Here is a 23,913-nt window from a genome sequence, read left to right on the forward strand (position 1 = left end):
AAAAAGGCATGTGTGAAATGAGGCCTTGTGCATTACGTTACTGAACTTTTAATTCACCTTAATAATATCAGGGTTCTTGAATTTTTTCTTCTTATAGGGAAGTACGTTGACCTCTTGTCAGACGACATCAATCAAGACATTGCAAGTTACTTTGCAGGAAGATCTGTTGCTTGTGTGGACCGTACTGGTAATGGGAGGTAAGAGATACCTTGAAATATGTCATTCTTTATACTGTTTTGAAAATATTTTCCTGTTGTATAGTCCTATAAAATGAAATTATGTATTAGTCTTTGTAATAGTGATTTAATTCATTTTTCTCCATTATTTTGTAAACTAATGTAAGTTTTGCATTTTTTGTAGGTATGCAATATATTTAGCTAACTATGCGAAAGGTCGTGTTGGACCTCATTCACTAATTGAAATGGATGAAATGCACAGTGACGTTTCTGCTGGAAAAATAGCTCTGAAGAATGTTGCCCGAGAGGCTGGCATTGAGAAACTAACAGGTAACAGAAACTTGTCATTTAATTTTCCCCTTGAGCAGTAATTATTACAGTTATCTCTAGTGTGACTTCAGCCTGAGAAGAACCCTAAAAGGGTTCAGAGGTCTGGTTAAACAAATCATTTATAAATAAATAAAAATCTCTAGTGTATGTTAGAAAGGTGACCAAACTTTAGAGCTGTGATGCCTAATAACATTGTCTGAAGCTAAAGAAGGTAAAATCACATGTTAAATCAATTTTTATATATGTAACTTACCAAGTAATTACATTGCTCACAGTTTCACTTGTCGGCAGCTTAAAAATTTTGAAATTTGCGGTAGCGCTAGTGTTGGTATAGGTAACTTGACCCCGCCCACTTTCTCAGGGTAAGAGAGGAACAACTTTAGCAAAGAGCTCAGTTGTTTTCTGACAACTCACGACTGTAGTTCAGTTGTGAGCAGTCAGCTTAAATTTTGATTTTCGGCATTTTGCCATTGGTGAAGTATTGGTAGCCTACAGCTTTGTGTTTATGATAGGTTTTCTTAGCAAGACCATTTATCACACATTAGGACCTTTTTCCTTAGATTTGACACTTATTGAGACTTGTGTTTTTGTTGACTTGTTAGATTTATTATGTCTGACTCAAGTACAAGGGGAGAGGAGGAGTGGATTGTGACATTGCTGAAGGAAGCTACTCAATGCCATTCAGAGAGAAGCTCCCTCCTTAGTCAACACTAGTCATGTTGGCTGCCTACTCTGTAGGCTCAGAGAGGTTTTCAACCCTCTCGAATGAAGTCTCAACCCTCCTCAAGAAGAGAGCCATTGAAGAGGTCGAAGAAGTCAGGTCGGACAGTTTTAACAATCGTCACTTTGTAGTCCCCAAGGCATCAGGGGGATGGAGGCCTGTACTGGACGTCAATGCCTTCAATTTCTTTGCTGAAAAGACAGAATTCAAGACGGAAACAAGTCACTCTGTCATGTCATCCATTCATTGATGCAACTGGATGGCAACCATAGACATGGAGGATGCCCACTTCCACATTCCTGTATGCCCGGAGTCCAGGAAGTACCTAAGATTTGTGTTCCACAACAGAGTGTTCCAGTTTCAAGCCTTATGCTTCGGCCTTTCGACTGCTCCACAAGTGTTCACTCAAGTCCTTGCTCCATTCGCCAAGTGGCTACATCTTATGGGGATCAACATCTCTCTCTTTTTAAATGATTGGTTTTTTTGATCACCTTCGAAGGAGAGGTGCATGGAGGACCTTCATAAGATCCTTCGCTTAGCACAGGATTTAGACCTGTTAATCAACTTCCAAAAGTCACAGCTGATTCCATCACAGAGGATTCTACAGTATATTTGGGGATGATGATAAACTCTTAAAGTTTTCAGGTTTTTCCTTCTTCCAAAAGAATTCAGTCATGCTTGAAGAAAGTGAAAGAATTCCTTGCCCGCCAGACATGCTCAGCCAACCAATGTATAAGCCGTCTCGGTACACTAGCCTCCATGGAGCAATTTGTCTTTCTGGGAAGGCTCCGTATGAGAACCCTTCAATTTTACCTGCAGGCCAGCTGGGACAGGAAAGCTCATCCAGACACATTTGTCTTTCCTATCTCTCAAGAAATCAAAGAAGATTTCTTATGGTGGAGGTCAGAAGACAGACTGTCAGAGGGGAAGTCCCTGCTCCTGTTGAGCCCCAACCTAGACTTTTATGCAGGCATGTCAGATCTAGGTTGGGGGGCTGTTCTCGGCAACAAGGAAGGAAGTGTCCAGAACGTGGTCCTGGGAACAGAGTCTCTGGCACATCAACTTCAAGGAACTGACAGAAATTCGTTTGGGCTTACAACACTTTGCAACAGAAGTTTACAATCAAACAGTGACCATGCACTCAGACAACACTATGGCCATGATATGTATTAAGAAGCAAGTGGGGGGGACTCATTCGTTCTCCCTTTGCGAGGTGGCAAGATCTCGCCTTCTATGGGCAGACCACAACCAGACCAGGTTAGTGACTCAGTTCACCCAAGACAAACTCAATGTCCTTGCAGACGGGTTTAGCCATAGCGATCAGGTACTCTCCACAGGGTGGACTCTTCATCTGCAGGTGTGTGAGAATCTGTGAAAGCTGTGGGGGAGACCTCTCATAGATCTTTTCGCCAAGTCCAATAATTACCATCTTCCAGTATTCTGTTCACCAGTCCCAGACCCTCTAGCATGGGCAACGGATGCCATGCTACATGACTGGTCAAACAAAGATCTTTATGCCTTCCCGCCATTTTGCGGTATGGGAAGTCCTCAACAAGTTTCGCAACTGTACGAATGTCATGATGACTATAGTGGCCCCATTCTGGCCACGGCACAAATGGCTTCCATGTCTCCTCAGGCTTCTGACAAACTTCCCAAGGTTGTTACTGCAAAGGCCAAGTCTTCTCAGACAGCCCCGCTTCAGGTGATTCCACCAAGGATTGTCCACTATGGCCCTGACAGGGTTCAGACTGTTAGGAAACTCCTCAGACAGGAGGGGTTTTCAAGAGCTTCAGAGGCAGTTGTGAAATGTAGATGTTCTTCCTCCAACAAAGTCTACCAAGCCAAGTGGGCAATCTTTAGAGCCTGGTGTAGAAGACATATTTCGTCTTCTAAGATGTCTGGTACAGACATTGCAGACTACTTTCTTTATTTAAGGACATCTAGGGGCCTTGCCTCCTCTACGATCAAGGGATGTAGGGCAATGCTGAGTTCAGTATTTCGGCACAGAGGCGTGGATCTTTCCTCTAATCAGGACCTGTCTGACCTCATCAAGTCCTTTGATGCCTCCAAATCCAAGAGATTAGATGCTGTCTCTTGGAGTTTGGATGTAGTCCTGAAATGGCTCTTGGGACCCCGTTTTGAGCCTCTTCGTTCAGCTTCGCTATGAGACCTTACTAGGAAGACCCTCTTTCTTTTAGCAGTAGCAACCGCTAAGCAGGTCAATAAGGTACATGCTCTCGACAAGAGAGTCGGATTTTCCCAAGTGGATGCTTGTGTGTTCATTCACCCTGGGCTTTTTAGCTAAAAATGAGAACCCAACCAAACCCTGGCCTCATTCCTTCAATATTAAAAGCCTGCTGGGAATCCTGGACCCAGAAGTTGAGGAGAGAGTTTTTTGCCCAGTTAGAGCACTGAGGTATTACCTGTACAGAACGGAGAAGATTCAAGGTCCTATGAGTAACCAGTGGTGCTCGGTTAAAAATCTGTCTTGTTCTCTGTCGAGGAATGCCTTGTCGTTCTTCTTGAGGGACCTTATCACTGAAGCTCATTCTCAAATTGGAGAGTAGGTCTTAACATCCATCAAAGCTAAGGCTCACAAGATCAGAGCGGTCACCACTTCATCAGCCTTCAAGCACAGCTTATCTGTAGCTTCGATTCTACAAGCGACTTATTGGAAGTGTAAGTCAATCTTTGCAACTCATCATCATCGTGGTGTGGAGACCATATTCAATAATTGCAGTACAGTAAATCCCCCGTATTCACGTTCTCACGATTCGCGGACTCACATATTCGCATATTTCTCTGTGGAACATATCTACCCATCATTCGCGGAAAATTCGCCCATTCGCGGTATTTTCCACTGAGAAATATTCATTAATTACTGTATTTTCGTCTCATTTTCATGACTAACTGCACTTTTTGTGATAAAACTATTGTATACTCAGGTATAAGCATTTTTAGAGGATTTTTCTTGTGTTCAAAGTATCAAAATAGGCAGTTCTTAGTGTTTTTAAAGGGGTTTTAAGTATTCACGGATTTTAGCTATTCACGGGGGGAATGCAGTGCGCATCCCCCGCGAATACGGGGATTTACTGTACCTTGGGTCCGTTGTCAGTGGCTGGCAAGGTATTGGGGGACGAAGCGTAAGAAGCTTTTCCTCCTTCCTATCCTCTTCCCCTTGAACTAAGGTGTCGAGTCTAAGGGGAGCCGGGAGTTACTGTGTACCTGGAGTACCCACCAGTCTTAGTTTTAATGGATGGGTGATGGTTTTTTGTTATATGGTGTAGGTGATGCTGGTGTGTTTAAGTCTGGTCGATTGTTTCATGGTACTGCGCCCAGGTCAGGGAAACTGTTTATTTGTATGCTTTATTAGCCACCTTGATTATAACTGCACCCAAGGTAGGGGAAACTGTTTATTCGTATGCTTTGTTAGCCACCTGGATTATCCCTTGCTGCAAAGCTCCCACTGATGTAAAGGTGTGTCAGGGCTGTTCCACCACACTGTACATGGTCAAGATGAGCACTGACCAGAGGCAGTATCTACCTGCAGTAGCTCCCTTACCTGGTAAGGAATAACAAGCATTGTACCAATGCTAATAATTTCTATTCCTAACTCATTATCACCATGTGTTTTGTGGTAGAAAAATCCATATATCCACACTCTGTATCAATTTGGGATTCAGCCCGTGTAATTATTTGTGAAGTTACATATATAAAATGACATTTTTATGATAAAATAAGGTTTGTAACACTTATAGTAATTACTAATCAAACCTCCTCCTCCCCTCATATATTGACAGAAGGTAAAAAACAGTTGAGCTCTTTGCTGAAGAGAAGTTCCTCTCTTACCGAAATTAAGGTGGGGTCAAGTCTCCTACACCAACATAGCACTATGCATAAATTTAAAAATTTTTTTAGCTGCTGGCAAGTGAAACTGTGAGCGATGTAATTATTTGATAAATATATATAAAACTTTATTTTATCTTAAAAATGTCATATTGCAATACACTCCCTGAACACCTGAATTAGCCCTTAATCCCACTAGCCCGAACAACTCTCAACTACCCATCCCACTATAGTGGGAATTTTAACAGCCAGCGTTACCAACGCTGCAGGTAAAATCTTGTCACTTGAGCTACCATAACAAACGGTTGGCAGCGACACAGGTGTCTTGCCGACCGCCCCATTTTCATCAGTACTTTTGTTCGCTGCTGGAAGGTTGTTTCCTTCTGCAGTGAGGTTTTAATCCTATTGCCCGACTTCTCTTTTGTATTTTGGACTTGTGGTGAAGACCTGGATTGGATTTAACGGTTTTCTCCTGGATTTTCTGGATATCTTCAGCGTGGGCGTCTTTTTGGTTGGACCTGCTGGTTCCGGTCTCGGTGTGGAGTCCACGGTTTCACCTTCTACTACACACGTGCCATCGGCTTACGACATCGGCCTCGACTGTCTCTGACGGTGGACTCTGGCGCTCATAACTTCTTCTTTCTGCAAAGGCGGATGAGTACCTTGGGACTACGATAGACATTCCGTCAGAGTATGTGAGAAGGTTAATTGTGATGTCGAACTCATTGCGATGAGTGTTCCCATTGGAAGGCACAGAAGAAGGGATGATTACATTAGATCATCGCAAGTCTTTGGCTCGTAACGGTGGCAGACGTCGGTCAGATTCTCGTTGCCTCAGTGTCTCAGACTTTTACTACAGATCAGTTGATGGATTTAGCGAGTTCAGTGGTAGTCAAACAGATAGAGGATAGGATTGCAATTAGTAAGGAAAATTCAGTAGCTAGTCGTCTTCAACGCATTTCTCAGATAGGGATAATAGCAGCGATGGGATGTCTAATTCTTCTTCCTTTTCAGCTCCCTGCCTGTTCCAGAACCAGCCTAACGGGTGCTGAGGTAATGGCAGAACCGCAAGCCTCCCGGTGGGTAGGGTCTGCCCGACCCTCGGCCGTGGAGCAGGCAGTGAGATCCAGCCCCCCTTGTAATGACTGATAAATGTAATGTTGATAATGTTAGGATCAAGATCTAGGTGTGATAAAAGAGGATAGGTTTGGTAGTGAGAGAAAGGTTTTTAGCGATTGCAGTGTCGTTCTCATGAATGGGTTCTGGTTTGGGTTAGTGGTTTTGTTGTGCTCTGACAAGAAGTTTTCTCTATCTTCTTTCGACCTGGCTCAGTCTCAAGTCAATGTTTCAGTTACGTGGGGCAGAATCCTTCTGCTTTCACTTCTAGCTCACTTCTTACTGTTTTTTTTTAAATCTCCTACTGTAGTTTCCCCCTTCCCTGTATTTTCTACTCCTCCATTTAGTAAGGCGGATTATGGTGTATCCTTTCGGCTTCTAAAGTAATTTGCTAAGACCTGCAATTGGCTGTGGCGGAGTTATAAGGCGGATGGCAGGGTTTTTCGGCCAATTATAGACCTTTGGCGAGAGGATATATTATTTTTTCTCGATAAATAACATTAGAGCATGTGACACAGTAGTGTCCAGAATTCATGTCAGATATGTTTTCAGGATTATTTAGGGAGGCCAGATTCGGTGTACCTTCTTTCCTTTTTGTTCTAAGTTTTCTTCTTCGTTATCTGTCGCTTCATCTCCTGCTCCCACATTCTCTGTTACCCCCTTTTCAGTCTCCTCTTCGGCCCTTTCTTCTTCTCCGGTCTTTCCTGCGGCTAGCATCTTCCGATTTTCCCTCTTCCTTCGATTTTGGTTTTCCTCAGGTAACTTTTTTTATGCGTCTGCTGTTCCTGCCTCCCGCCTTTTCCTTCCTTAGTGGTCTTCTCCGGTAGGAGAGCTTCGGACAAGCGAAAACCCTGTTACTGACAGATTTCTTCTGAGGGTCTCTTGTTCCATCCTTGAAGATATCGCCAACCCGCGATGCTTCGGCCTACGTAAATGTCCGATAGCATCAGGTATTTCACAGGGTCTTCCGTCGATTCCAGTTCGGGTTGCGCTCAGCAGTTTTGCCAGAGCATCGCGGTACTTTCTTCAGGCGGTCAGCGGCACTTATGCGCCTGCATTTCGTGCGATAACTCAGGCTAGCTTCTACCTCTTTCATTCTCTCTCCTTCATCTTCTTCCGTCCCTCTACAGCGGTTTCGTTTGCGCATCCTCCCCCAAGATTTAACAATGTTGGTTTGGCTACTCTCACTCGTCTTCCCCTTGGTAATAATGGGGAATCGGCTCCGTGTTTTTTTTTTTCGGTTTAGCCTTCTCTTCCCGGCGGATCCAACAATACAGATTCAGCTCCGGGTACCTGATTGGAATGCGGAGTGCGCAGCATTCTGGACAGAGCTGGTCGATTGCGGACTCTCGTCGTTGTCGAGGGCTTCGTCCGATGCACTCCTCCTTTGTCGGTGTTAGACCCGTTCGGACATTCGCGGAAGAGGATTCTTATCGTGAGTGCAGGAGATTCTGGCCGGACTTAGAATGTCCTCTTGCCAGCGATGCGATTACGGACACGAGCTTGGTATATTTACTTCATCGTACCCTCAAACACGACTCCCGGACCTCCCGATTTTGAGTTTTATGACACTAAACCAGCTCCTGCTGCCTCTTTTTTGTGTTGGCTGGTTTTGGTTCCGATCGGAGTTAGCCAGGCTTTGGAGGAGGCGGATGTTAGCAGCATCGGCAGTTGCATCTAATGAGCAGCACTCTTCTCTTCTCTCTCCAGTAGGGCGACTTACGCGCCAGTTCAGTGGTAATCCTTCGGCTGGCGTAGGTTGCCCCTCAGCAATCGGTTGAGCATTCCTGTTTTAAGTCTCGGCTCGTTTTCCAGCTCGTAGGGACTTCTCTTAGGAAGCAGTGCATGGGGTATGTGTTCTTATAATCAGACTGAGGCTCTTGGCATTCTTTCTGAATCTTGGTTCAAGTTATTACTGTCACGGGTTCTAAAATTGTGGCTATGTCGCGCCCGGATCCGTGGCTGTTAACGGCTAATTATTTATCTCGAGGGTTTGGCTCACCAGGCGAAAGCTTTGTGCGTCTCTGACCCGTTTGGAGCAAGAAAAGTTGAAATTTCTATCTTGGTCATCTTCCCCTCAGTATCCGGGCGTTCATAAGAGGTTGCTCAGAACACTATTAGCCTTGGCTAATTCTTTGTTCAGGATGATGACATAGCCAGTATGACGAACATGGTTTCTTCAGACTCATGTCTCTGGTGTCGGCAATTAGGCATTGTCAAGGATACAGAGTGTGGAAGTATCGAGACGATATAGTGTGCTGAAGAATCTATACGATACAGAGCGTTGAAGTATCTAGACGATACAGAGTGTTGAAGTATCTAGACGATAGTTTAACTGGCCTCCTCTCCAGAGGAGCTAGTAAGAGCTAGGGAATTCTATGGAATTCTTAACATATTCAGGTAAGTGGATTCTCTCTCTTCCTCTGAGGAGTTTTCACAACCCTAGAAGTCCAATCGGTCCTTCACAGATAGAAGGGTTCCGTCCAACAAAGGAACTAAGTCTCAACTTGGAGAAGCTTCTTAGGAGAATGTCTCTCTCTCTCTTTTAGTCCAGGAATCTCCATGTCGAATGCACTCTCTCTTCAGGTATGTCTCGGAATGGCTGGGACACTTCCTATGCGAAACAGCTGTTATAGTCGGGAGATTGCCTGTTAGATGGTTGTGGTAGTCAGAAATGCATCTGACGGGAAAGGTCTATCGACTCCCCTCTTCCTGACGTTCATCTGTACACAGATGCCTCAGATCAAGGTTGGGAATCAACCTTGGAGGAATCCAGGCCTCGGAACGAGAGTGATCAATAAACCTTCCGGAAAATCAATGCTTTGTAAGGAAGCCCTCAGTTGTTCTCAGTCTTAGTACTGGCTACAGAGTAGTGGCTATGTTTAGCGACAAGCGTAATTGCGTGTCGTATCTGAAGAACTCGGAGGAACAGGCTCACAGAACTCAACTTTATACTATAAAACATAGTCCTGAGAGGTCACGAAGAACGAAGTGTATCTTCTTCCCAATTTTATATCGAGAGTCTCAAAGTACGGGCAGATTAAGCTAGGTCGCTCGTTCAGGTATTAGGGAGAGTGGACTTTGACTCTGGAAGTAATATGTCAGGTTCTCGAGTGACCAGCAACTATCGACTTATTCGCGACATATGATTAAACCATCGTCTTCGGATTATTTCTCTAGTGGTATCCCTATTTCGAATAGTCACCAAGGTGGCGTTACAAGTTGGAATCACATGCAAGTGTGCGCCTTTCCTCCGCATCCACGGTCTCATTAATCCAAGTAATGAGGAAATTACAGGAAGTGTCAAGATTGACCTGGACTCTAATAGCTCGCCTTAACACGCTTGGTTTCTGGAGCTCCTGGAGCTCCTACGAGTTCGTTGTCCCTACCAGTCTTGAAACGCTACTACTTCTCAGACGGCCGCATTCTTTCTGTTATTTTTTCCAAACCTACGCGTGCTGGACCTGGTGCAGGCAACTGTGAGAAACCTGCTAAACTGATCTGGACCCCTAAAACTGTACCTGGATTTTCTTTTGGGTCGATCCAACCCATAACCGTACCAGGTTCAGCTAGAATGGTATAGAAGTTAGTGTCGTAAGGAAGGTCATTCCATCTCTTGACCTTCCATAGCCAAAATAGTGGATTTTCCTTTATTCCTCCGGAAAATCAAGAGTCTTTCATACTCGGCCATTGCTGACTACTGCTCAACGATTAGCGGTATATTTAGTTTCCACATTCCTGAAGTTTCAAGTAGTAAGATAATCGTTGATTAAGTTCTTGTAAGATTGAACGTCCTGTTTTGCTGACTGAGCCGCCCTTGTGGGACTTACTGAGTATTTCAATATTTATCTTGCTTCCTGCCTTTGAATCTATTGAAACTATAACGTTAAGACACTGAAGTTGCCTTTTCTTGGCTTTGGCTTCAGCTAAAGGGTTAAGGTGAGCTTCAAGTTTCGAGGTTGGGTTCCTGTGCGAGAATGATACATATTTGTCTGTCTTCCGGAATTTGCAGCGACAACAGAGTCGGAGGTTAAAACTCTGCCTCGTTCGTTTGTTCTTTACCTGCAAGTGTTCATTACTGGTGATCCAGCGGAGATACCTTTATGTCCGGGGGGAGCATTAAAGTCTGTTTATCAAGGGTTGCGAAACTCCTTCCACTTCCTCACACACTTGTGTCTCCTCGAATCCTTCCCGTCCACTGTCAGAGGATGTGATTAGTTACTTCGGAGGGCTTCTCAGGGTTGTTCTTCGTCGTCTTCAGCTCTGTATTTTCCCGACCGCACAGTATTCGGATTATGTCAATTCATCGTACCAGCACCTACAGGAATTATTCACTGCCGTCTATTCTGGAAGCAGCTACTTGGAAGTCTGTCTCGGTGTTTACTCATTTTTACTTAGTGATGTTCGATTCGCCTCTGGCGTTTAGCGGTGAAGTCTATTATGTGGGGTGCGTTCATTTTAGCTGAGGGGGTATTAGCAGCGGGGTTTGGAGGATTATTCTCTTAAGGAGGGTTTACACGATCAAAGCGGTTAAGTCGAAGCGTGATTCGCGAACCTGTGTTTGAAGTGATGTTGAGCGTGTGAATCGAATTGTTTGGTTGTCGAACACATTGTCGAAGCGGTTTGAAAAGTCTGTTTGACCTGACTTTGTGTGGGGCCTTTATTGTCCACCAACCCGTTTGAATGTGAAGCTTGCGTCGAGCATCAAACTTCAGTTTATAGTTGTAGTAATGCTGCCAGTAGCAACATCTATGACTCTGAGATCATGAGATGTTGCACTATTTTGCTCGTGTAGCGGCGAAGTCTAATATCTAAGGTGCGTTCATTTAGCTGAGGTGGTATTCGCTTAGTGCGGAGGGTTATTCTCTTAGGCTGCGTTAGCGGCAAAGTCTATTTTCTAGGGCGTTTATTTAGCTGATGCGGTAGTCGCATAGGGAAGAGATTCTTAGGTTAACCAGATAGAGGAATTCCTTTTAGTCTTTAGAATTCTTAGGCAACTGTGATAATGTAATCACATGAACTTAGCTTTATTACTTTTTAAGTATCTTAGTCTTTGATAGTTTCCCTACGAGAGTCCAAGGGGGTACTCTAGTAGGCTAGGCTATTTCGTCGGCACCGAGATACTTCTTCGCTCGTCGATTGTCGGACCTTATCCGGAGGATCAGCGCTCGGCACACTGCTTCATTTCCTCCATACATGAGAGGCTATGAATAGCCACATGGGAGGTCACCGCACTCTCCATACATGAGAGGTTCTGAAGAACCACATGGGAGGTCGACGGACTGAGACAGTGGACCTGACGGGCGATCAAAGTACTTTCCATCATGTCTCATCACCAAAAGCAACGATTGATAAGGTGAGTGTTTAACTAGATAGGTATCCTAGCCGAGAGTACTGACCTGACTCGATCAAAGTACTCTCCAACAGGTCTCTTCACTGAAACCATTGATTGATATGGTGAGTGTTTGGCTAAATGGATATCTTATGCAGAGCAGATTGGTGAGCTACCGCTCTCTGAGGTTGTCAAAGGGCATGCAATAGAATTGATCCTCCTCCTCTAAATGATGTTAATCGGGCTAATTCAGGTGTTCAGGGAGTGTATTGCAGTATGAAGTTTTCATAATAAAACTAATATTGTAATACTTACCTGAACACCTGAATGATTCCCACCCTCCTTCCCCACATCAATTTTGACCTTGAATAAAGCAATTGACGAAAATGGGGCGTGTCGGCGCACACCTGTGTCAGCGTTGGTAATGCTGGCTGTTAAAATTCCCACTATAGTGGGATGGGTAGTTGAGAGTTGTTCGGGCTAGTGGGATTAAGGGCTAATTCAGGTGTTCAGGTAAGTATTACAATATTAGTTTTATTATGAAAACTTCATTTTTTTTTTCGTTTAGTAAGGGCTTCTCAACATTTATTGAATTCAAATAGTTGACATGATTAATTGAACTTTGTGTACCACTCATTGCCAAAAATATTTTAATTTTACTATTTGCTTTAGAAGGAAAAACCTTTATAATTTTATTCGAGTATAAAGACCAGTTTTTAATGTCCTCCAATTTGTAGTATAGTCATGCAAAAGTACTGAACAACAGTAGACACCACCCTACTTGAGAACATTCAACTTACAAACATTCAGAGATAAACAGACAAACGTGATCGCAAATTGAAATTGTGTTCAGAGTGCTCCCCTGTGACACCCGTAAGTTCAAATTTTGTTATGTGCACCTATTCTTTACATACAGTACTGTATGTACAATGTATTGTGTTTTAGGATGAAAAAATGCATGGTACTATATTGATTTTATATCACACTGTGCTTAAATAGGCATGAAGAGTACAGTAACCCACTTACAAACAATTCAGCATAAAAACGGCTGTCTGGAACGTAACTCGTTAGTAAGTAGGGTGGTGTATGTAGTTGTAAAAACAGAAAATTTTTCTCTGGTGCAAGGTGTTAACTGAAAAAATATTGTTCAGTGCAGTATAGGTGTTTATTCTTACAGGTGGACGTGGTGTAACTGTTGGTCCTATCCTAAATGATAAAGGATACAGTGATGTCTTTTGCGTCAATGAACATGGTCCAAATTTCCTGTTCAAGAACCAAGGCAATGGAAGGTTCACAGATGTTGCCACAAACACAGGTGAGTTACCAAGATCCTTGAATTAATTTACAAGAGAACTACTATTGTACCTAACTTACTTTGGTATCTGTTACCCACAGCTTCTGAAGTGCCAATATAAATTCTTGTGTTGCTTTGTGCCTTTTCATACATTCTGATCTATTTCTTTTTGACTTCAACTTTATTCATGAATGGTATTCCTCATCTAACATGAAATCCTTCTGATGAGGTTATGTATTTACCTTGAATTGGTCCCACTCATATGATCTCTCTATAAACTATTTGATGAATACCTTGGATGATTCAATCCCTTAATGTAGGAAATGCAGATTATTTCTAACAGTTGATATAGCTCTCTTGTGGCTTTCAGATTTTAGTCAGGAGTCTCAGGGACAAATTCCTTAAGGAAATGTTTTCAAAGCATTCAACATTTTCCTTTGATCAAATTATAAAATGTTTGAAATTGCATTGAAGACCCAGAAAATAATGGGATGCGCTAAATGTCAATTTACCACTAGGAAAAAGAAGACAGTATTAACCACACACAGTGTGCTAGTTAGACCTCCACTAAGAGTAATGCTGTTAGTTTGGTTACTGTCCCAGAGGAACTTAGCAGGCACGTGCAGAGGGGTTGCTGGATGCATCTGAGCCCTGCCTAAATGTATTGAAAAGTGCCTTTTGTGTCAATAATAATAATAATAATAATCCTTGATCTGGACTGGAAATACCAGCCTATCAGAAGGCTGTGTTGAGTAAAAAAAAAAAAATAATAATAATAATAATAATAATAATAATAATAAAAACAAGAGCTTAAAGAGAGTCATAGACCATGAGAATGGCCAGTGTGGGCCAGTGGCTGAATTGCAATATTGCCAGCTCTCCAGGAGTCAAGTGGGTCCCTTACAAATGAGAGACATTAGAAAATTTCATTATTGAACAAATTTTTTCCTCTATATATATATATATATATATATATATATATATATATATATATATATATATATTATAGTTTATAGATATATCACATAAATGTATTCTTTGCAAAGCTCAAACTAGGCCTACTTTGCAATGTCTTATGCATTCTGGCTAATGGCTATACTGCTAGGAAAGAGGAACAGTGTAACACTAACACATCACGGAGGCAAAACAACGCTCTTTTAATCGGTATTCCTTGTTTATCATTTGTACATGGGCTATATTTTCTGCACTTACAACTAAAATCAATGTTTCATTCAACAAACATCTGTTATAACATTTATAATAAGAAATGGCACAGTGTGTTAAAGAAACAGAAAAATATCCTCATAATTAATTTTTGTGAAATGTAGCCTAGGCTGAGGATGGTGTGGTGTGCTTAGTGAATTTAAATTTCATTTCAAAGGATTGACGATTATTATAGTGATTTCAGAAACCCAAAGTGATGTTAACAAATGTATAAAGTGTTGTGCTGAAATGAAGTGGTGTCGTTATTTTTATAAAAAAAAAAAAACACAAAGACTTTACATATTTCAACATTTCAGGACAACACTTTACTACACACATGACCTAGGCCTACAGGCTACAGACGTACTATTGGGGTGTTGGTAATTATAATTTTTCAGTTGATGAGGTGGGGGTATTTATGGGGTGAAGACGGAGTTTATGGGTTGAACACTATCATTTTTGTCACGATTTTGCATATATCAAATTACATACACACACAAATATATATATATATATATAATATATATATATATATATAGTATATATATATATATATATATATATATATATATATATATATATATATATATATATATATATATATATATATATATATATATATACATATATATTCTTTTCTTTCTTTGAATTTAAGGACTCTTTTATGGTTTTGGCTTTGAATTTAAAGGACTAGCTTTGGCCAAGGTAATGGTTTTGGCTTATAGACTCATTTTATAAACATATTCAAAGTATTAACCAAAATAACCTATTAAGGGCTATATATATATATATATATATATATATATATATATATATATATATATATATATATATATATATATATATATATATATATATATATATATATATATATATATAATATATATATATATATATATATATATATATATATATATATATATATATATTATATATATATATATATATATATATATATATATATATATATATATATATATATATATATATATTTATATATATATATATATATATATATAATATATATATATATTATATATATATTATATATATATATATATATATATATATATATATATATATATATATATATATTATATATATATATATATATATATATATATATATATTATATATATATATATATATTATATATATATATATAAATATATAAATATATATATATATATATATATATATATATATATATATATATATATATATAATTTTTTCAACATCCAGCATCATGAGGCAATTTCCGTCTTCCTTGGCTTTTTGTGTCATCTTTAATCATTTTATGTTATTATGTTATAATACCCTTAGATATCTTGGAATATTGAATACTGTAACATTTGTCTTTCCATTCAGATTTTATTATATTAATCATCTTGAGTATGCCACGGAAGGAGAGAAGAAAAAAGGAACAGGAACGGTGCAGACAAGATGCTGCCAAAGGTAGCAGAACTCTTTATGATTGGATGAAGCCTAGAGTGGCAGCTTCAATATCTGAGCAAGTGGAGGAGGATTCAGAGGACCGGGAGGAGACTCAGGAGAGCGAAGAATCAGAAACTGAAGATATGGAAGCAGACGATGAGCCAAATGAAGAAGACAGTGTAGATGACCTAGAAGAGCAATTTCCTCACAGGAGCCCCAGATTGAAGCAAGAGCCGAAGTGACTGATGTTGAAGAGCCATTTTCCATGCTACCTGAATTACAATATCCAAATGATCCTGCACATGTTGTTACTTATAAGATACGTATTAGTGAATCTTTTATCAAACTCTGCAATAATTATGGTCCTTGTCAACCTGTAATTTCATATCCCAAGAATTTAGAAGGACGCTCGTTTCAGAAGAAATGGTATGAAAAGAACTCTTGGTTAGAATATTCACCTCAGAAAGATGCCATGTTCTGCTTCAGCTGTCGTCTGTTTTTGACTGAGGAAAGGTACAGTGGCCGAGTAGCTTGGAAATCAGAGGGCATAAGCCGTTGGAGGACAGCTTTAGAGAAAATAAAGAGCATGCTGGTTCAGAATCTCACATGATTGGTATGGTTCGATGGAAAGGATTCCAGAGCCAAGCATTAGATATTGCATTAGAAACAGCAAATAGAGAAGTACAAGCTGCTAGAGACAAAGAGAAGCAGAGAAACCGAGAAATTTTAGACAGGTTGATCTCCATCACACTATACTTGGCAAGACAAGGTTTGCCATTTAGGGCGACGGAGAGAAATCTCTACCAGTGAAAATCGAGGAAATTTTCTTGAACTTGTAGAAATGTTTAGCAAGTATGACAGCGTTGTTCAATTGCACCTTGATGTAATTAAAGAAAAACAAGATATACTGAAAAGACCCCAAGTGTCACTTGACACTTTCAAACAGGACTCAGAATGACCTGATCAAGGCTTTGGCCATTTCAGTTAGAAGAGTGATATTAGAAGAAATTCACCAGAGCAAGGTCTTCTCCATCCTCATGGATGAAACAACAGATGTTTCACATACAGAACAGGTCTCTTTTGTTGTGAGGTATGTTCATGACTTCAAAATAAAAGAACGTTTCATACAGGTATTCAATGTTCAATCAACAACTGGTGAGGCACTGGAGAAAGAAGTGATCTCTATGCTTAATGCAAATAACCTAAACATAGATGATATGCGAGGGCAAGGATATGATGGGGCAGCAAATATGAGTGGAATATACAACGGATTGCAGTCCAGACTCAGAGACAGAACCCAAAGGCACTCTATGTACATTGTCAAGCACATTGCCTAAATCTAGTCTTAGTTGAAAGTGCCAAATCAAGTATTCAGTTTATAACTTTTTCAGCTTGGTGGAGAAATTGTATGCTTTTGTTGCTAACTCTTCAAAACGGCATGCTGCATTCATGGAGATCCAAAAAGCAATGTATCCAGAAGATCGCCCACTTGAACTTCAGAAGCTATCAGACACAAGATGGGCTTGCAGAGAATCAGCTCTTAGAACTATGAAGAAGGTCATCCCAGCTCTGAAGCAGTTTCTAGAAGAGATAGTGCAAAAGGATCCTCCTGACACGTCAGCAGGGGAGGCCTCAATATTGCTGAAAAGTATTAACTTTGAATTTCTTGTTTGTCTTGAGATTGCTACCCCAGTTTTTCAAGAAACTGCCTATGCATCTAATGCACTACAACTGAAAGACCTTGATTTAGCTGCTTCCTATAGAATTGTGGATGGAGTGCTACAAAGCTTGAGAGAGTTAAGAAATGATGAGAAGTTTCAAGAGATTTTTACAAAAGTCAAAGACAGAGCTGAATCTATGGCCATCAACCTCCCTCTGTGATTCCTGGACAAGGCAGAAGAAGGAAAATGCCTGAAAGATACAAGTATAGTGCTACATCTGCTACTACTGAGGACCAGCAATATCAGACCTTGGATGATTACTACCGCGTGAGAGTATTTTATGTGTTTTTAGATAAAATATCTCAAGAGCTACAAAGAAGATTTAAAGATGGAACAACACAACAAGGGGTATCTTAAAGGCTTTCCATTACATGACAGTCCAAGATAACTGGAAAGAACCTGTGAATGAAGAAGCATTCAAGTCATTACAAAAATTATGTCAGTTTTATGAGCTAGAAGAAGTAGACAAGTTACAGTTGGAATTGAAGATTTTTATTCCTCATTTCCTTTGCCATCCACAGAACACTGCAGCTTCAATGCTCAACCTGATGAAGGTAAACAATACTCAGGAAATATTTCCACTTATGCTTGAACTTTTAACAATTTATGCCACTCTGCCTGTCACAACTGCAACATTGGAAAGGACCTTCTCCAAACTCAAGCTTGAAGACTAAGCTGCGCCAGCCAGTGCAGTGAGGAGAGGCTATCTGATCTTTTGTTGCTAGCAATTGAAAAGGATATCAAAATCAACAACAGTGAGGTTATCAACATATTCAAAGAAATGGCACACAGGAGGTTCTCTTATAAATATAAAATGATAAGTCTGGTTAGCAACCTACTGTATTAATCATACTGATTGATCATTTTCTTTTTGTTATTTATTTGTAAATAATATATAATTTTTCTTTAAATATATTCCCAAGCTCTATTGCTGCAGGTAGTCAGTGAATATATTGCATGTTCATCTAAGGCATTAGCCTACTTGTACCTATGATAATCAGTCATGTTTATTGTTTTCTTGAATTATTAATGCCTAGTTTAAATAAAGTTGAGAGAATATTGAGAAGTTGTATGTATATTTTGCCTCATTCATTATTATATTTTGCCCTTTTTTTCACTTGAGCACCTGCCCTGTAAAAGTTCTCTGCACGTCCCTGAGAGGAAGTATAAATGAAAATGAGAAGGAGTACAGGCCAGAGCATCCAAACTAATACCTGAAATCACCTTGGATATCTGAGGAGGACAGGATGCCTCAGCTTGTACTCATCAGAAAAATGTTCAGTAAGAAGTTAGTCAATAGAAACATGCAAGACAATCTAAGGTACAAATGTAAATTACAATACTGTACTGTAACAGAAGTAGATTATGGGAATGGATATACACTAAGTAGCATCCAAACTTGGTCCAGCAGATAGGAATTGGAATTGAAAGGGTTCAGCCATTGTGGGAATTTCCTTTCTTATAAGATAGCCTCATTTTGGAAGACTAACCAGCTAAGGTTATGAGTAGTACCACGTCTGGCTGCTACGGGAGTAGATTAAATGATCAACACAATTTTGAAATGTTTTTTATTCATTTGTTTTTTACAGTGGTCTTTTTGTATTCACTAGAGAATCTTGAAACATCTGTATCCATGTAACTTGCCTTATGTTCAGGGTTGATTTAAATCCAATGTTATTTTTGAAAATTTTTTTGTTACACACAGGTGTTAGTGATGCCTACCAGCATGGACGTGGAGTCATGTTGACAGATTTCAATGGAGACGAGAAAATTGACATTGTTTATGGGAACTGGAATGGACCTCACAGAATATTTTTGCAACGAGAAGATACAGCAGGGCAGCCAACATTCATGGTAAGAGTAATTATTTATACGTGAAAAAGGCTTTTGGCATTTTAATACAAAATTTAAGGTTGAATATTTCTTGTTTGGTTTATTGTTGTAGTGTAGTACTTCTTAATAATTGAAAAGTACAAATAATTCTGAATTCTCCTAGATCTCATGCAGTAATTACTGTACTGTATAGCCCCAGTTTGCATAGAAAAATTGTCCCCCCAAATTTATTGGGATTAGGAGTACTAGCCACAGCATTGTTGAAACTGAATAATATATATTCCCCAAGAATGTGGCCTTCAACCAACTCATAAGATAGGTTAAGCTAGTAGTTCAGTGATAAGGCATTAGTAAATTGTACTCAGAACACCACAGATTGCTTTAGTTACTATTACCTGCAGTTGTCATTACAGTACAAACCTGTTACTGTATTGCATTATCCTTATTGTACATCCACACAATCATTTAGGCCCTCTACAGAAAAAGAATTCTGCCAATTCTACCTGGCTGAATATGCATTTGAGCTCACAGTTTCTCCTGGGGTAGAGTTAGTCATTCCTTGTAGTGTGAAGCAACTCCACTAAACGTGGTCGGGGGGGGGGTTACCTCACGTGAAGTAACAGGTTTGTACTTCAAAAATTGATTTTGTTTTTAAAGTAAATATACTGTAATATTGGTTGGATATTGCATTGGAGCTAGAAGGGAAAAATTATGAAATCTAATGAAATGTATTGCTTAGTAGAGACAAAATGATCAGTGTTAAGTTAGGTTAGTAACAGGCAGTGCCATAGAGGTAATTAATAATGGACTGGCTGCTGGATAATACCAGTACCAAAATCAAAATGGAAAACTGCACCAGATCAAGAAGACATTTAGAAAAGATAATGGAACTGTAACAGTACTAGTCTATTTTTGAAAAATCCTCCGAAATATCTCTTAGCCAGCAGCGAAATCACTATATCAGTACTTTGGAGATTTGCAGTGAAATTTTAGCTACTATTAAATAACAGTGTACTGTACTGAATGATAAACAGAATAGGGATAAATGAATAATTGGAGGGTGATTAAGGCAGTCAGGAAACTAATTCAGACTTCTGGAAAAAAAAAAAGTGTGAACTAGTCAAGATAAACGGATCCAGTTTCCCACTAGTCATGGGGACAGGAAAATGAGATTTATGCAGATACCGGAATGAGTTATATGAAACGAATGATTTGGTGATAATTTTGCAATTGAAATTTAATTTTCGAAGGTTCAACTGATCTGCATTTCTGGACATTAAATTATTTGGAATGAATCGTACCTACTGTTAAGGTTAGTTTTATCTTTGCGCCATTTGGTCCGATCACCATTAAAAAAATCAAAATACACTTGGCTAACCCACGAGAACTGTCACTGTAGTCATTTGTTTTCCCACCAGATGGTGTTGGAATGTTTACTTTCTTGTCATATTTCTTCATGTCGACCTGTTATATGGACGGTTGGATCAGCATTTGTAAATTTCTTTGATTTCTGGCTAATTTTCTCCTCTACAGTATTGTGCTTGTTTCTGTTTTTGCTTTATGTCATCTACAACAAGCAGAGATGAAAGCACTAGGCTGTACAGTATAGGAAAGACTTTGTGAAAACCAAATGTTTAGATTTTGCTAGATGACCTCATAGCCTGTGTTAGACTAGCTGCTCAGGCATGACTGTGTTTTCTTGATATGTAGATTTTGAGTGATCTGATGATAGGATGTAAATTATGTGTAGTACCAGAAGATGTTAGAGGCTGATAATTTACGTAGACAGTTAGGGCACACCAGAAGCCTACCCAGTCTTTTCCTTTTGTCTTCTGGTGTTGCTTCCCATACTCATTACCTATCTGATAGCCTAGGTTAATTCGCCTCTCATTCTGCTCCGCCTTATTTTGTTCCCTATGTGGTTCAGGAGAAAAATAATATTGACATATATTCTTTTTTATTAGGTTTTGATTGAGGAAAATATTAGGGAGATCCCCCCAGTTTTTAACCTTTTCCCTTTTCCCCTGCAAGAGAGAAGGTGTCAGAGCCTTGGCATCTGTCTGTAGCCCACCCTCTGGACTGCCCTGTGTCAGGTGGTTGTCTCCTCTGACAGGGAACCGAGGTGTGTCTTGGGACCAAGGTTCTGTACCCTTTGACACCTCTCTCTCATCCGTTTTTTCAGGTTCGGGTTCAGGTGCCATCAAACTCATGGAGTTTAGTTTTTCTTTCTTCTTGGCTCTGTGTTGCCAACTGTGACAACCTGAAATCCGCTAAACATAGCGGTTTTTTTTTTTCCACTAAGCTGGCAGCTCTGGCTGGCTGATGTATCATCCCTTATAGAGAGAGTGATTGTGATGTATGTGAACCGGTAGAGTCAGGGTTTCAGACGTATTACCTTTGCCTCAGTAGTTCTGAACTGTGTCTCTGTTTGTCCTAATCTTTTGCCCCCTTTTGTCCCCAACCAGATTTTTTCATGTCCTTTTCCCCTTATCCTCGTATTCGCCACCTAGTGACAATTATTCCTTTTTGTATGGCAGCTCTTCCTCTTCTGCTGCCTATTTAACTAGAGTGAGTTGGCCTGGTTACAGTATATCACAACTCTCTTCTCAACATCACCTCTTAGGGTTGTAGAGTCTCTCCGAATGTTGTCACATTTATGTGATGATGTCATCCTTACAGACGACATTTGACTTGTTGTCAAGGTTATGTGGGGACGTCATACAAGAATTCTCTCTCTGAACCCAAATGCCTGTTCTTCCTTCCAGTATTTTCTCCTGGCATTCTGTGTCATTACTGACATTCTGCCGGTGTTTCACTCTTCACCTCAGATCCTCCATTTGGACTTGAGGAGTTTCAACCGTGTTTCGGTTGATTCTCCGTTAGTATTTAAGCGGGACATGGCTTGCTTTGTTCTGTATTTTCTTCCTTTTGCCAAATATGAATCTGTTAACCGGAGCTCTTTAGTTACTTTTACCTTGGCTCCTGTTATAACGAGTAAGAAGTTAACTCAGATTATGTCAGGGTACGTTCTCATGAAGTAGAGCCTTTGGGAGGTGGATGAACAGTCATAAGAGAATTACTATATCTTACTATATTATTAATGAAATATGAAGTAGAATAGCCTTAGCACTAGGTAACTGTTTAATGTTTAATAGCTCTGCTCTCAGCAGTGTTTTGTACTCAATCTTTTGTAGAGTTTTAGGGACCAACCAAACTAGGCGATGTGCCAGAATGTTGCTGGCTTAATCTGTTCTACTGAGGCAAATTTGGAAATGCTCCCTTTATGCTGGTTCTCGGATGCTACTGCGTCTTCTCCAGTTTTGAAGCTGCTTAGAGCTGGGATGGGGCTTGCTCACAACATGTTTTTTTTTTTTCACCTTCCTCTGTTCAACTTGCAAGTTTCTAGTTCTTGGACTAAGGAAGTGAAGTCTCCTCTAAAGGTAAGGTAATTTGGCCAAATTGTGAGGTGAAAGTACCTTTGATTTCGGTATTTAGTTCTAGCTCTACAGCTTGATTACTACAAATGCAATACATATATGTGATTATGTTATTTTATTTATATATATATATATATATATATACAGGTTTTATCTATATATATATTATAATGTATATAGATATAATATTGTCTGTCTTTGTCTACATCCCTCCCAGTTTTAAGTAAGCTGTTGTTATAATTATATAGGTAAAAAATCAACATAGGCTAACCCACAATACATTAGGCTAAGCTATCCCAAAATGTCTATACCTGGCGCTAGAGTAACAAAACCTAAATGCCATTTTTTTTAATCACAAAAATAAATTTAAGATGAGTTAATGGCTTTTTTGTCATTGCCTGTTTTTAGTATGACATAGGGTGGATATATCAATTATAACAGATAAATATTGATACATTTAAGATATGATGATGTATAAAAGTTAATATTAGTCCCTGAAGATGAGAGACCTATTTCCAAACTAATGATTTTTATAACTTATTCCTTTTGCAACTCTGTTTTAAAAATAATGAAACAGTTGTGTAAAATCATATTTAGTATCAGAAATATTGTGTAGCCCTGCTCAACCATTAGTAGCTGTTTTTGACAATGGTCCATCATTGTCTAATTAACCCCTAAGTGTTAAGGCCATCACCTAAGATGTCTTGAATCAGGATTTAGTAGAAATTCTTAGCACTACCTTTGAAGTCTTCCTCTAGGTCTTGCCCCTATAACCTTTTTTTGACCAAAAGTTCCATGGTGCAGAATTTCCCAATTTACTCTCGATGTTCTGCTTCAGTAGAGTTCTGGCTCACATTCTAAGTGGAAAATTTGTACACATGTAACCATAAAGGTGAATGATTGAATATTACTAGAATGTTTTGAACTCCCAGTTCAAATTTCGGCTGTGTGGATCCTCAGAAGGCCACATGCAGATTTTATGAAGTGTCTGGCAAAGTGTCAAGTAGAACATTTGGTAGTGATGGTTCTCAGGGAAGGATACTTTGTACTTTTTGTTATATTTTACCCCCATCAACTTCCTGATATCCTTCTCTCCACACTCTTCACACCGGAAAGTTCAGAGTTTGGAAAGGTAGATTGGACAGTTGTTATGCAACGAGGCCTTCAAGCCATGGGCATTTCCTGTCTCAACAAGTTTATTCTTATTACTCCCTTTTTGGTGACCCATTCAACTTGATCCTGATGGCTTTGCGGAAGGGCAAAAAGTTTTGTTGACATGTAGGACACATACCTCAACTTACCGGTGCTCCTTCAGTTGAAGTAAAGTATTCTCCTGTGAGTTGAAGTTTGAGCAGTATGGTATCAGCTTACTGTAGTTCTCTCATATTTGGACGACTGGTTCGTTTCTCACCAGTTTGTTTTTATTATGAGAATTATGTTTTATGTCTAGCCTTAGGAGTGGGCTTTTTG

The 23,913-nt window shown here is 39.7% G+C and overlaps 1 protein-coding gene across 1 annotated transcript in view; it reads left to right on the top strand.

Moving 5' to 3' along the window:
* LOC136825266 (cartilage acidic protein 1-like) overlaps window positions 1–23,913 on the top strand; it is a 78,827-nt gene that overhangs the window by 26,505 nt on the left and 28,409 nt on the right. Inside the window, exons 5-9 of the mRNA XM_067081323.1 lie at window positions 98–197; window positions 361–506; window positions 12,699–12,836; window positions 18,879–19,047; window positions 23,060–23,094. Coding sequence (XP_066937424.1) covers window positions 98–197; window positions 361–506; window positions 12,699–12,836; window positions 18,879–19,047; window positions 23,060–23,094 — 588 coding nt within the window. The remainder of the gene's footprint in view (window positions 1–97; window positions 198–360; window positions 507–12,698; window positions 12,837–18,878; window positions 19,048–23,059; window positions 23,095–23,913) is intronic.

Source organism: Macrobrachium rosenbergii, chromosome 37, assembly GCF_040412425.1.
Source record: "Macrobrachium rosenbergii isolate ZJJX-2024 chromosome 37, ASM4041242v1, whole genome shotgun sequence".
In the NCBI taxonomy this organism is placed as follows: Eukaryota; Metazoa; Arthropoda; class Malacostraca; order Decapoda; family Palaemonidae; genus Macrobrachium; species Macrobrachium rosenbergii.